Raw genomic sequence first — 15,084 nt, 5'->3', positions numbered from 1 at the left:
TCATTTCGACTCGCCTTAAGATGATCCGTAGTATCGGTGTTCTTCTGGCGGTTTTCGCCGTCCTGGGGACGCAAGGTAGGCTATTATTATACAATACACTAGTGTGTCAGAATATAACGGACAACAAAAGGACACTATTACGATAGCCAATGGTCAGTAAATCAATGGAAATTACTGCAATGGTCAAAAATACGTTTTAGGATAGAAAACCATAGGAAAATCACGACAAATGATCATAAATTATCACTACAGCAAATGAAAAAATAAATTATTTTGACAACCAATCAAAAATTAGTGAAATAACCAATATTAAATAAGTCAGATAACCAATTATTATACATCATTACGATGACCAATTATACATTATTATGATAGCCAACTTCCACGATAGCCGATTAAAAATTATAACGATAACCAATTATTATTGCGATTACCAATTATGAATTATGATTGCCAATTATAAATTTTCACTATAGCCAATTATGCAAATTATTCTGATAGCCAATGACCATTTAATGCAATAGGCAACTTTCAATTATTGTGATCATCAATTAAGGTGTTTTTTTACGAAACAGATTAACAGATTATTATCATTTTTCAGTGAGAGAGCCAATCACACATTAAGATAATTTTCAATTATTACTAAGTATGATGGCCAGTTAAAGCAAATCATTTTTCCATGTTTGCGATAGCCAATGCAAAATATTACGAAAGGCAAATGAGAAATTTGAAAGTTGATAAATCATAAGTTAGTCGTGAGTTATTTAAATTATTTCTGACGATAGTCAATGATAAATGATTACAAACCAATGTTTCATTTATAAAATTTGCGATTTCCATGATTATCTGTGGCTCTGTTGATAGATGCAGCTAATGGCAATTATACGGATAGTCAACCACAGGCAATTACGTAAGCCAATTAAAAAAGTATTACGGAAGTCAATCATCGATAATCAATTATTGCTACAATAGATGAACAATTGTTAAGATCACCAATGAATAGTTACGGGGAAATTCCCGAGTGATGGGTACGATAGCCAATAATGGAGTCAGGATTACTATTTATAAATTAATTAAAAGGTATTACGATCAGGATGATGATATGCTGATGATGTTGCTGATGCAGATTTGTGATACATGTACAATTTATATACAATTGTTTTTTGTTTTTGTAAATGGAAATCCATTAAGTTGCACAACTTACGGAAATAAATTAAATTAGATAGATAATCTATGTACAATTACGACGATCACTATCGTTAAATAGTTGTGTTAGCCAAGCAATCATAAATATTGATAGCCAGTAATATATTATTCAGATAAACGATCACAATAGACAACATTGATCGATTGGAAAAATACATTTTCTTTTTCTCTAAAAAAATGAAATTGTTATTTAAAAAGAAATGAAATAAGCAATAATTCATAGAAAGTAGAAGGGGTGGGACATTATTACCTCCTGTTTGATGGAGACTATGGAAATTTGGGACCGAGGTCTATAAAATTGATCACAACCAATCTGCCGATTTTCAATTAAAAACCATGTATTTCCATATTGGAAACCCACGGGGTCAACAGTGTCCAATTAGTTTATGATTGGTATTTGTATTATATCATTATGAAGAGATCTGTTTGGATTCTAAAATATTAAACGGAAATTAGCAAGCTTGCATGACCGTTTTATTAACACGGGTATTTCCATATTTCGTTCGCATTCGTAACATTGCTACTTGATTATAAAACGTCAGAATACCTGTCTAGAGTTTAGAGGTTCCGGATTGAACTTAGTCTTGGCCCTTTATGCAGTCAACAGAACAATAAGCAGGTGGTTTTCCGATGTTACTGCTGTTTTGTGATAAGGTAAAGCGGAACGCCCTGTCGAATACCAAAACCGCTTATGTATACAGAAAAACGCATTTTCTTATCTAGATGCAATGCCTTGTTTTGTGAAACTATTTCGTGTTTTTATGATAGTATAATTATCTGCAAAATATTGGTAAAATGTTGCATGTGTGACGAAGAAAAAAAGTAAAAGAAATCACAACAATTTTTCAAAATAAACGCCAATTTGTTTTCATTTATAGGTGAACTAGTATTATGTACTGTCGTTACCGGGCCATTGCGTTTGTGGATTCGACCCCCGATAACCTAACCATACGATAGGTCTTGTGACACGAATTATGTCCATATGCTGTTCTCATCGACTCATTCACCTTCGTATACTATATATATAAATAATACTATCAGATTACCTCCCGTTGACGTTTTCACCCAGATATCTATAATATATCTCTGTAAATTCCTTTAAAAATTGCTTAGTTTTTATTTTACTTTTATTTTGTGATGAGAAAGTGGCATTTGGTCATAGATAATTGAGAGAAAAAATAGATCAGACCTGAATGAAAGTCACGTGATCTAATCTAACACGTCTAGTATAATCTTATCTCAGTTACCGGATGTGCTCTTTTGATTTTATTCTGTTCAAGCATAGGTTGGTTATTTTTAGAACAGTGTCCTATCTTTTGATGTTAAAAATGATGTTAGAAATTAGTATTTCAATGCAGACTGCGGGCAGGCTTGCTCGAGATCAATGCAGCTAGATAAATATATTTCAGATCTTGATAGAACCATGGATCTGATTATTTTGTCACAGACAACATTATTCGACAACTCTGGTTTATAATACACCGCAAACTTCTTCGGCATAATTAACTTATTTATGTATTAAAATTCCGAAAGTTCCCGGGTAATACATAGAAAACAACCAATCAGTGGACGTTTTTTGCTGCTGCGGAAACCCGCATTGCATCATGGGACCACAGAGAAAAAGAGTGCGTGAAATTTGTAAAGATATCCGCCCTGCAATCTAGATCAAGGCCTATAATATGTTTGGACGAATCACGTTTTAAGATTCTGTCACGAGTGATGAAAAGGCCAATGGTGTCATCTGAAGCAATAATGAAACAATGGTCACGAATGGATCGAGGACGTGGCGTTCAGTTTTCAGCATATATGTGTTGATACGTAGAAATCCTGGCTATAGTTAGCTTCCAACGTCAGTTCAAAATACGTTTTCTGTGTAGCCTGGGCATATTATGACCTTATTTTTCTTTCTTATATCTGGCAGATACAGTAAACATTGAACAAGTAAAGAAACATACAGCAACTGTGTCAAAGTTAACCTTTAAATCCTAACGAAATTAATCGGTTTTCTTTTGACCACGAACATTAGTCCGATTTCGTGGTTCAATAAGAATAGCGATCTACTTGATATCAAATGTGAGAATAAGATAGGCCTACATTTTGCGTGATTAATCGCGAAATGTATTACCGTGACAGTTTGTAAGAATTGATGACTTTTATCGTAGCATTTTGCATATATAGGTATCCAAATTTTGGCAATAGGAATTTGATGCGCGGCGACAGTCTATATAATTTGTAAAGGGAGATAACTTCTATTTAATATTTTTGCAAGTTTTTCATATTTTTTTTATGGAATTAAACCTGTGAAGAATCCTTCATTTTGCATTTTTTCACGAAATTACTCTTAAGTGTTTCTATTTTATTTATCTCCCAGCTTATTTTGTAGTAATTAAGGTATTAACAATGCAGATTGGACATGTATGGGCTGATCATGCATGTTATTGTTTAGGTCTCTTTAAAGGACCCAGACCACTTAGATATTTTTTGTGTTTGTTAAATATTGCTTACCTTTTGGTAATGCTTTAGAACAACAGTAAAACCAAGACCCACTTCAGTTAATTTTCGGGTTTTGTAACTAAAGCTATAAGGTGAACATATCAAGGAAATCACTTGCATTGGTGTGTGAAATGATTTTTTTCTTTGAATTTACTTCTAGTTACACTGTAGATTATTAATATTTCAACTAACAGTATAATATTGACATTTTCCACAAATTTTTATTTTCAGGATGTATACAACAGGACATAACTTTCATGGTAGACTCATCCCAGGGGGTAGGGGCGGATAACTTTTTTAAACAACTTAATTTCATCAAGTCTACCATAAGTGACTATGACGTTTCTCCAGGTTGTATCCGGATAAGCATTGTGACCTATAGCTCTGTGGCTCACAACCAATTCTACCTCGATGGGTACCAGACCAAGGCTCAAATACTTAGTGCCATAAACAGCATTCAGTACCAACCTGGTCGACCGTACGCCACAGAGGGTCTAAAGTTTGTCACGGATCAGAGCTTCAGCTCCCTCCATGGTGCACGTCAAGGTGTGCCTCATATTGGAGTGATGGTAATGAGTACTCCTCCGAGTAATTCCCAAGCCTTCCAGCAAGAGGCTCAGCGTGCCAAGGCCGCAGGGATTAAGCTGTTTTCTGTGGGTGTTGGAAGCGGGGCACATCTACCCCAACTTGCTACCGCTGCCAGCAACCCGTCCAGCCAGTACAGCTTCACTGCTCAGAACTTTGACTCTCTCTCAGACCTGTCCTACCCACTCTACCACGCCATCACCAGAGGTGAGAAAAAGACATAACACTTGTCAATGTTAAATTGATTTTGGTGTCGACTGATCATGAGAAAGTTGATATATATAAGAATCATTTTGTCAGCAAGGAATGCTCTCATTTTTAAGACATTTTCTACACATACCTAAAGTATTAATTACCTGTTCAAGTGTGATGTTGCAGTTGCAACAAATCTGAAAACAAAAAACATGACCACCATCTAGGGCAGACAATGCATCGAGTAAAAAAAAAATCAATTCATGATCAGGACTCAAAAATTGCTGTTAACACTGAGCAATCTGTTTGTAAAGTTTTGTTAATCCATTTTTGGTAATTTTTTTATTTTATTTGATTTATTCTTTCTTGCAATCAATTTATTTCTTAAATTTCAAATTTTTCCCAAATAAAGGAAAAAAGCAAATACCCTCTCCCAACACCAAAACCCCCCAAATTCAAATCATCAAATAATGTATTGTACTTTTTGTTGAATACAGAAACCCCAGCACTGTCCACAAACACAGGTAAGATATTTATCATTCATTTATTAAATATTTTTGTCAGCAAGAAAATTGTTTTGACACTCTAATAAACATGCATATGTAATATGTACTGGTTGCAGGTAATGGGCAAAGAAACTGTTTAAAATTATAATACTCTGCTAAGCTAGTTCATATACTGTCTCATTTAAAACTGTGAATACCTCGTTGAAACTCACTACTAGGTATAAAGTCAAAAATAATTGACATGCTGTAATGACAATTTATGATGACATAATCTATGATTCCAGCCCAGTGCTTGCAGCGTGCTGACCTTGTATTCCTAGTAGACAGCTCTGGTAGTATTGGGGCAAGCAATTTCCTCAAGCTAAAGGACTTCTTAAAGGGCATCACCGGACAATTGAATGTTGGCCCTAATGCAGTAAGTGTTATGTTATTTCAGACATCGTTATTTTTGGTTTTTAGTCACAGGAACTTCCGAGGGGGGGGGGGGGGCCTAATTACAGGACAGTGGAATATTTTTTGGCATTTCCATTTCGCTGCATTAAAAATGGGTAAGCTCTACTAAGCTTATTACCAAGCATGTGTTCAGTGTTGGATATAGTTTCAGTCTTGGAATTTTTGTCCAAATTTGTGGAATTTCCACATATTTTTGTTAATTAGGTCCTACAACGAGCAAAATAATTAATTGAATCAAAGAAATGCTGTCTGAAACAGACATTGTACAACAGTAGAAAATTGTCAGTGGAACTTCCCTGCCCAACAATACAACACCTGGGAATGTCTACAAAACGCCCTTTTTAGGAAAAAAGGTATCCACATCCAACAATGTCTCTAAAACAATTGTCCAATTTAATGTAGTCATTTTTATACCTATTTGCTGTCGCCACTTCATAAAATTGAGTTTAGTAATGAGACTTAAAAACATGTTTTTTTGCCTGAAATGTTCTTGCAGTTGTTTTTTGCCTGACTTTCTTGTGGCATGAAATTATCTCTTAAACATCAGACTTTGTAATAAATTTTGATACCCCGAGGTTCATGATCATAAATGTAATGTTTGACTCAAGAAAAAGTGTTTTCATTAATACCAGTTTATTAAAGACAATAGAAGTAAATAGGGGCAATGCTTGGTTTCTGTACATAGGTACATGTAGGTCTGATGCAGTTCAGCAACTATCCATCAATGGAGTTTCCTTTGGACACCTACACCTCACGTGGGGATGTCATCACCGGCATTGACAACATGAAGTATATGCAAGGCGGCACCAACACAGGAGACGCAATCAAGTACATGACCAGTCAGATGTTCTCACAGAACAGTGGCGCCCGTAGTTATGTGCCAAGGATCGCTGTCGTGATTACAGATGGACGATCTAGTAGCTCTGCTCTGACTTCTTCCTCTGCTGATCAGGCTCGTCTCGCTAACATCGGCATGCTAGCCGTTGGTGTCGGTTCGGGTGTTGATATGAATGAGCTTCACAGCATCGCAGACAATCCAGATAGCCAAAATACCTTCACAGTGAACAGCTATGATCAGCTCAACTCCATTTCCTCCCAGATTATCAACAAAGCTTGTCAAGGTAGGAGAATATATATGTAGATCGGATGGTTCGACTACTCTTTAGAACCTGTAACTAAAATACAGGACATGGTAGTTAATTGCAAAGTCTAGAATATTACAATATTAAATGATGTTAAAGGTATTGTTCACAGCAGTGCTTTAAACATACCCATTTCTGCTTTGCCAGCAAACATTTTATAAATCCTGCTGTTATAAAAATGTTTCACTAAGAAAGATACGTTTTGAAAAAAATAAAAAAAATGAACCACATGTATTTAGTTTTGCTGTCCAGAATGGCGGGTAACATTATAAAAAGAAGAATTTTCAAGATTATTCATAAATTGGGATAAAAATGAGAAAGATGTTTAAGTCCAATACTCAATATATGGCTTGCAGAAATCTTGGAAATTTGAAATATGTTGTTGCCATGATAATTGAAGTGTGTTGAAAAGTAAGCACAGATTTCCGAAAATAGATAAAATTTAAGAGGTGATAGTATAACAGTGATATGATTGTATCATATCTTTGCTAGTGACTGCCACATCTGCTCCAAGAGGGACAAGCTCACCAGGTAAGATTAATATTTCTAAAACTTGCTATAATTAATTTTAATTATGACTTTATTGAATGCTCAAAACAGCTTATTCAGTAGGATTTACACAAGAAACAATAACCACTATATTTCCCTTTTCTTTATTTTGTGCATATATATCTTGCAAAATGGAAGAGATTTACAGGGAAGATTAATCCAACATTGTTATGCTATTACCTGGTAGCTGTTTAAAGTTCAAATGTTAACAAGATATTATGATTGTTTTTATTATCTTCTGCTTTTTATATTCTAGTTTTGCCGTATTCCGGTAATTCATGTCTGTGTACCTATAATATTTTAGTATTTGACGTGCATCCTGTAATTTTGTTACCTTTAATAATCTAGTATAAGGTGTAGAAGTAAATTTGTTACCTGTAATATTGTAGTATATGGTGTACCTGTAATTTTGTTACCTGTAATATCCTAGTATATGGTGTACCTGAAAATCTGTTACCTGTAATGTTCTAGTATATGTTACCTGTAATGTTCTAGTATATGATGTACCTATAATTTTGTTACCTGTAATATTCTAGTATATGATGTACCTATAATTTTGTTAGCTGTAATATTCTAGTATATGATGAACCTATAATTTTGTTACCTGTAATATTCTAGTATATGATGTACCTGTAATTTTGTTACATGTAATGTTCTAGTATATGGTAATGCTGTAACTTTGTTACCTGTTACAGGTGGTACCCTTGTCCCTGACACATGTTCTGACATGTTACCAAATTGTAAGCAGTATGAACAACAAGTTTGTGTGAATTACGCACCCTGGGCCAAAGACAATTGTGCTCGATACTGTGGATTGTGTCACCGTAGGTACCCCTTATTACATCTATTAGGGTCATCACAAATTAGGGTCATTACAAATTAGGGTCATCACCAAGTCACCTTAGCTTTCAGTTGTAGGAAAATAAGTGAGTTTTTCTATCAGTGCGAATACATACTGTTCAGTTTAAAGATATGAATTGTTTTGTCCCACTTCTGTGTATGCAAGATACACATTTTACGTGTGGTATACCCTTGTGGGATAACTCTATAGGTGCACCATGTGACCCTGGCTAGGAACTACACAAAATCAAATGTTTGTGTTCAAAATGTTTGGTACAATATCAGCAGACAATCTGATATCATGACGTTATTTTTTAATTTGACATTTTGGTCAGTAGAAGAATGTCTTATCACCAAAACACAGTCGGCATCCGACATTATCTCGTGGAAATAAACCATTTTTAAAACAAAATTGCTATGAAGCTTTTCCAAACTCTTTTTAATTTTAAAATATACCTTTAATATACCAAGCTTTTTCCTGTGCTTTCCAAATACATGTATATTCTTGGAAAATTCGCTGTGTGTTGTTGATTTGTAATGAATTCCTTGATAGGAGGTGAGAGAAAAAGAGTCAATCATTATATGGGTATGTAGAAGAGAGAAATTCTACACAAGGATGTGGAATTCGGGTTCAGAACCTCGGCAGAAAATCAGTTCTGAGTCAAATTCTACACCCTTAGATAAAATTTCCTTATCTCACATACCTACATATGGTAGATTTTAGTAGTACATGTATTTTAACTCTTCAAAATGTGTTATGGTTGGCGAATCTTGGTGTTAGCAATAATGTTGTAAAATGGTTTTGCTGTGTGTTAATGTTTCACATATGTATATTTTTGCGCTAATTTTTAACAAAAGATTTTGAAATTATTTTGATATGGGCGAAAATTTTCATAGAAAATTTCCCACGTAAATCAACAGATTATTTTTAATTTCCCACTGAAATGACAGTTTATTAAGTTAACACTATGTGAATAGCATTTCTTTTTCCTGTAACTGAAAATTGCTAGCACAAGTACTTGTAGATTTCACCTGAACGGTTATACTTAAAGCAGATTGGCGGGACAGATCAATCAAACATTGAAAACCATCGAGATTAAGGGAATACACTGTATTAACATTGAGCAGTTACCTACAGCAAGGACTAGATTTGATTTCCTTTTTGTATTTAGCCCTGTTTACCACTGCCCCACCACCCTGTGTGGATCAGCTCAACAACTGCCCCAGTTATGGCACAGATGTGTGTCTGAAATCCACATACAAGGGATGGGCTGAGGACAACTGCCGGAAATTCTGTGGCTTCTGCGGTAAATATATCATTATTTTATCAAGAATGTAGTCTTAATCCAGATACATAATGTAGAACCTCTTACATAGTTGGATTTTGTACCGTTTCGGTTTTTGAAGGTAGTGATCACTACTGAAGCATTAATGCCTAAATGTTAAAGACAGATTCTACGTATTGGCAGAATAAAATGGTTTCTCAAAGCAATTTGATTAAAAAGGGGTGAGGTCATAAAACCTTAGCAAAAAGATGATCTAAGATTTCTGCAGAAAGGATGGTGTTATAGAACATTGGTAGAAAGAGGAATCTCTCGAGTTATAGTGGAAAAAAACCATGTTAAACTGTAGTTTTTCATTACATACATTTATTCATAAAATCTGTCTGAAAATAGAGGTACTGAGAACAGAACTGCCAATGAATTCTAAGAACCAGGAAATTATTGTTTTTTTTTGTACATTAATTAGTCTTCTATAATTGATGACAATTATATTTATTGTGTTTGTAGGCCCAGCAACAAGTGCCGTTGGATTCTGTAAGTAAAACTTAGTAATAATGGAACAAATTCATGTTTGATTGGTACAAATAAAAGGGAATGGAAATCTGTTACTAAAGAGAAGACTTACCTGAAATCAGTATTTCACAAGATGTTATTGGTAGGGCTGCAACATTAACATGACAATACCATACGTATCACAATACTGTGATCACCATATGATATATATCACAATACATATAGCAACATAAAAGCAAAGAGGTATGTTCCATATTTTTTAATGGCATTATTACAACTGGAAACAGACTTGATCCAAAATGGGCATGACTTTAAAGTTTCACAAAATTCACGTCTTTCGACATGCATGCCAAGCTGGGGCTGTCACTTGCTATGTAGGAACGGATATGAGGAGACTTGATTCAGAAACAACAGAATCCAGAAAATATTGCAGGTGTATTGTGACCTCTCAAAAAACATTGTGTATCGTACAGTATTCAAAATATCGCGATCTATCATCGCACAATATATCATTGTAGCCCTAGTTTTTGGGAAACCAAACAGTGTTTCTATTTCCATGGTTGTTTTAACTGTTTACAAAATAAAAACTTCCTTTATTTTACAATTGCTTACAGCAATATTATGGAGCAACGTTAAAGGTTTCTTTTTTGCAATTGATACCAGTTTTAACCAATTCAAATAATTATGTATTTTTTCCCCTGAAATTAAACAGTTTTTCAAATATGAAAAAATTAAAGATAAAGCAGTTTTCCCAAAACCTGTGATCTTGATTTTAATATAAATTGTATCTGGTAATATTTTCTTCATCACTAAAATTTTATTGCTGAATCTTAATTGTTAAGTGTTCTTAATGCTATTTTCACGTCATTAGCATTTTACAGTTAAGTTGCTTATTGAAAGCTGCTTGATTTTTTTTTATCATATAATGTTCAAGACTTACATGAAAACAGAAAATTGGGCACCAAACCATTTGACACAATACAGGTAATGTGCAATACCCTGAAATAAATAAGCATATTATATTAAAGAACTAAATGAAAATGTGAAATGGGGCAATCAAACCACTTGACTTACAGATCTTGTATAGGACAGATTCACAATCGTTTACTGCTGAATGTAAATTTTTCCTATTAACCATGAACTGTGTGTTTTAGACGGACAGTGTAACTACAAGGGCAACTCCTACAAACATGGTGAGAAATGGACAGATGGCTGTGACTACGAGTGTGTCTGTGAGGACGGAAACAGTGGCCGCTACCGCTGTTACAATAGGTATCCAACCATCATATACCCTGCTAAATGTGTTGTAAATCTTGAATGAAAGTGATCAAAGTTACACTAAAACCTCATTATACTGCCGCCATTTGTCAGGGGAAATGTTGGCATTATAAAGGAGTTTGCTGATATTTAAAGGAGTTCTTAAGATAACAAGAAAAAGAGACATTGAAACATGTTGGCGGTAAGCCAGGTGGCAAATGAAACAAGGGAGATTATATTGAAGTTTTACTGTATATATATATGAAAGTAAATTGGTAAGAAAATTAGTTGCTACATTGGACATACCAGATAGCCTCCAATTTAATTTTGTGAATCCTAATGACTGTATGTAAGAATCATATTTAAAATGTGTAGCTATGCCTTTAGGTTGAATTCATTTCTTCTTACTATTCTCTGTTAATTCCATTCAGAAACCTATACATGTTCTGTTCATAAATATGAAGAAACAGCCAATGAAAATGAGTAGCAAGTATGCTGCTGGATTATGTCTATCCAATGAATATGCAAACTCCCACTTTCTCCATCCATTTTTGTCTCGCTGCCTGACTTAGGTGTTGCCTTTCCGGCGATGGCGGTGTCGGCGTCACTATTAAGTTTTTGCGTTTAGGTTAGTTTCACTGAAAGAATAAATACTCGACAAGCCAAACTTGGACCATAGATGTATCTTAGGTAGTACATTTCAACCCATGCATCAAATGATAGATACTGCCTACATTTCATGGTCCATTGACTTTGTCAGCATCTCCATCAACATTAAATGTTTGCATTTAAGTTAGAAACTATTAGTGCTAGACCAACCAAACTTGACATGTGCATTGATGGTCAAAGCGAGGCACAGGCGAGACATATCAATCTGAATGGCTTGTCTTGGTAGTCGGTCATTCTATTTCAAAACTGTGGTTTCATTGGGCACTATCATGTTTATCTGCCAGAAAGCCCATGCTTGGTAATAAGCCCACCAATGTATATTGCAGATAGGAAGAAATGTCAACAAAAGCTCCATCAAAAGCTTTTTCATTGCCCTGTAATAAGCCTACCCCTTACTTTCAGTCACTGATTATGTGTTGTCCTGTAATAAGCCAACCCCCTACTTTCAGTCACTGATTATGTGTTGTCCTGTAATAAGCCTACCCCCTACTTCCAGTCACAGATTATGTGTTGTCCTGTAATAAGCTTACCCCCTACTTCCAGTCACAGATTATGTGTTGTCCTGTAATAAGCTTACCCCCTACTTCCAGTCACAGATTATGTGTTGTCCTGTAATAAGCCTACCCCCTACTTTCAGTCACATATTATGTGTTGTCCTGTAATAAGCCTACCCCCTGCTTTCAGTCACAGATTATGTGTTGCCCTGTAATAAGCCTACTCCCTACTTTCAGTCACAGATTATGTGTTGTCCTGTAATAAGCCTACCCCCTGCTTCCAGTCACAGATTATGTGTTGCCCTGTAATAAGCCTACCCCCTACTTTCAGTCACAGATTATGTGTTGTCCTGTAACAAGCCTACCCCCTGCTACCAGTCACAGATTATGTGTTGTACTGTAATAAGCCTACCCCCTGCTTTCAGTCACAGATTATGTGTTGTACTGTAATAAGCCTACCCCCTACTTTCAGTCACAGATTATGTGTTGGCACCTTGAGCTTATTACAGGATAAATATAGTTTATTAAAATCCAGGAAAAGGTATGCATAATAATCATAGCTTCGTTTACAGAGGATCTCTTTTAAAGATTCGACCTATTTTCCAAAAGGTCCTCAACATATATAAAAACACATGCATTGTTCTCTCAACAGGTGCCCCCTATATTACAACATGCCCCCACAGTGTACCTTGGTGAGAAGTCCAACAGACTGTTGTCAGCAACCTGTCTGCAATTTCAACTCCAACATGAACAAGTTTGAAGTCTCTGCTCCAGCCAAAAACTCATTTGGAATGGGTATGTATCCAGGCCAGAGTTAAGATATTGTTTGTTTGCCATTTTCCAACTCAGAGATTTTAGACTTCAACCAAACTTTTTATAATGGTACATTGCTTGGTTGTGCACCTGATCGTAACAAACTGAATTCAATGAAACTCTATTGGAGTGATACATATGGGATATGCTTCGTGTGGAATGGCCAACTTTAATTTTCATGATTCAAGATGGCCACCGTGGTCACTTATTTGTTGAAAAAAATACGTCTACCGTAAAAACCCATGTAATTTGCGCACCTGTGTAATTTGCGCAGGTACTTTTTGAGGCTGAAAATCGGGAAAAAAGCTTCTAATCGAATATTTTGCGCACCCAAAAAATCTGGAAAAAAAACGATGTTCATGCTCCGAAAATCGATCTCTGAATATTTAAAAAAAAAAATATTTCTATGATTTTTTTTCATTGATGTAAAACGATATTTAAAACCAAGAAGAAACTACGTAAAATGTGTATTTTGTTGCTTTTTTTCTTTGAATTATCTCATCACACATGACACACACGTGTGTGCATATCGGCATACATCAATTCATTTTAGCAATATTTTACATAAAACATTTACTTGCTTACAAAAACACATCAATTAATAAGTAATTCGATGTTTAGTAACCGCTGGTGCATATCTCCTGGTGAAAGACATAATTAGATACCTTTTATTGATCATAATTAGATCAGTGAGAAGGGCTCATCATGGCGGCATGGGTTACGTCACTGCAAACCAGGTCATGTCACAGTTCAGTTTGGCCACAGAATTAGATTATCTAAGTCCGTGGTTTGGCGATTTTTTTATAAATTACAATGCAGTAATTAGCTAACACTATCTCTGTGATTACCCGTTAACAATAGCTCTACTAATTGAAATGATTTGCAGTCGCGATCGACGGACCGTGTTGTTGTTTTTTTCACTCGCCAACACGTGGCGTGAATTACGAAGCCCTACTGCATTGTCATAACAACAGACTGATTTGACTGATAAGGGATTATAAAAAATATGTTTATACTAGAAGCGTGGACAATCAATACATCCTCTTCAAATCTACTCCAAGGAAAAAAATAGTTAATGCAGACTGTTTTTACGATGCTTCATTTAATAAATATTGAAATAACTCACGAGGTTATTATCAATCACGTGTTTACGTAATGTTAGACGCGAGATCAACATGAAAGTGAGCCGGAAAAAAACCATGCTATATGTATACGCATAGGCGATTTGAAAAAAACTTACAGAACTTGCATGGAACGGAGCTTAAATTGAACAACTACATTTTCGTAATATATATAGTATGGGGAAACGCACCGAGATGTCGAAACGTAATGTCGTAAGTTGATCGGCGATTCTCTGGTTTAGGAATTTGGCTAAACTTTTTTTGTTAACGGTTACCTATTTAATAATACTTTTCACATAAACTCGCATAACAACACATTATGTATCTTTTATTAATGTTTGACATAAATAAATTTGTTGACCGTCATTTGTCTTAGAGTTCCGTGTACCAAGGGAAATAATCCAAGATGGCGATCTCCCAGAATCGTCGATCTTTTCCTGAAAAAAACTTGAAATTTTCTATACCTGTGTATTTTATGCACCCCCCACTTTGGGTATTAAATTTCTGAAAAAAAAGTGCGCAAATTACATGGGTTTTTACGGTATACCTAAAGTTCTGTTGGACTTGAAACCAAGTAGCTCAGTTGGCTAGAGCGACAGTATAATGATTCAGGTGCTCCAGTATTCTATCCTGGTCTGGCTCCGTCTGAGTTTTTACCCTCAGAACACTGTCCTTGATTAATTTTTCTTTATTTCATCTGTATCATTTTCTATAATAATTCTGCAAGCTATGGTTTTCTTTTCAGCATTTTTAGGTCACCTGAGCTTTAGCTCAAGTGACCTATTGCTATCCGTTTTCGTCCGTCGTCGTCCGTCGTCCGTCGTCCGTTAACATTTTACATTTCAAACTTAAAGTCAAGTTCTGCTGGGCCGATTGAACTGAAAGTTGGTAGGAATGATCGCCTCATGGTCCTGACAAAGTGTTGTTATTTTTCGGGTCAATCAGAAATACAATTTGGCTGCCATGGC

The 15,084-nt window shown here is 35.3% G+C and overlaps 1 protein-coding gene across 2 annotated transcripts in view; it reads left to right on the top strand.

The window, feature by feature from the left end:
• The window catches only part of LOC110461911, a 75,004-nt gene continuing 59,920 nt past the window's right edge, over positions 1-15,084 (top strand). For both annotated transcript variants that reach the window (XM_021515646.1, XM_021515645.1), the window contains exons 1-11: positions 1-75; positions 3,931-4,491; positions 4,974-5,000; positions 5,267-5,397; positions 6,121-6,556; positions 7,070-7,108; positions 7,822-7,950; positions 9,139-9,273; positions 9,757-9,783; positions 10,917-11,034; positions 12,835-12,977. In XM_021515646.1, coding sequence (XP_021371321.1) covers positions 21-75; positions 3,931-4,491; positions 4,974-5,000; positions 5,267-5,397; positions 6,121-6,556; positions 7,070-7,108; positions 7,822-7,950; positions 9,139-9,273; positions 9,757-9,783; positions 10,917-11,034; positions 12,835-12,977 — 1,801 coding nt within the window. In that variant the 5' untranslated portion in view covers positions 1-20. The remainder of the gene's footprint in view (positions 76-3,930; positions 4,492-4,973; positions 5,001-5,266; positions 5,398-6,120; positions 6,557-7,069; positions 7,109-7,821; positions 7,951-9,138; positions 9,274-9,756; positions 9,784-10,916; positions 11,035-12,834; positions 12,978-15,084) is intronic.

Source organism: Mizuhopecten yessoensis, unplaced genomic scaffold (assembly GCF_002113885.1).
Source record: "Mizuhopecten yessoensis strain PY_sf001 unplaced genomic scaffold, ASM211388v2 scaffold10707, whole genome shotgun sequence".
Classification (NCBI taxonomy): Eukaryota; Metazoa; Mollusca; class Bivalvia; order Pectinida; family Pectinidae; genus Mizuhopecten; species Mizuhopecten yessoensis.
The sequence above is the reverse complement of the archived record's forward strand: the minus strand, read 5'-3'. Positions and strand labels throughout refer to the sequence as shown.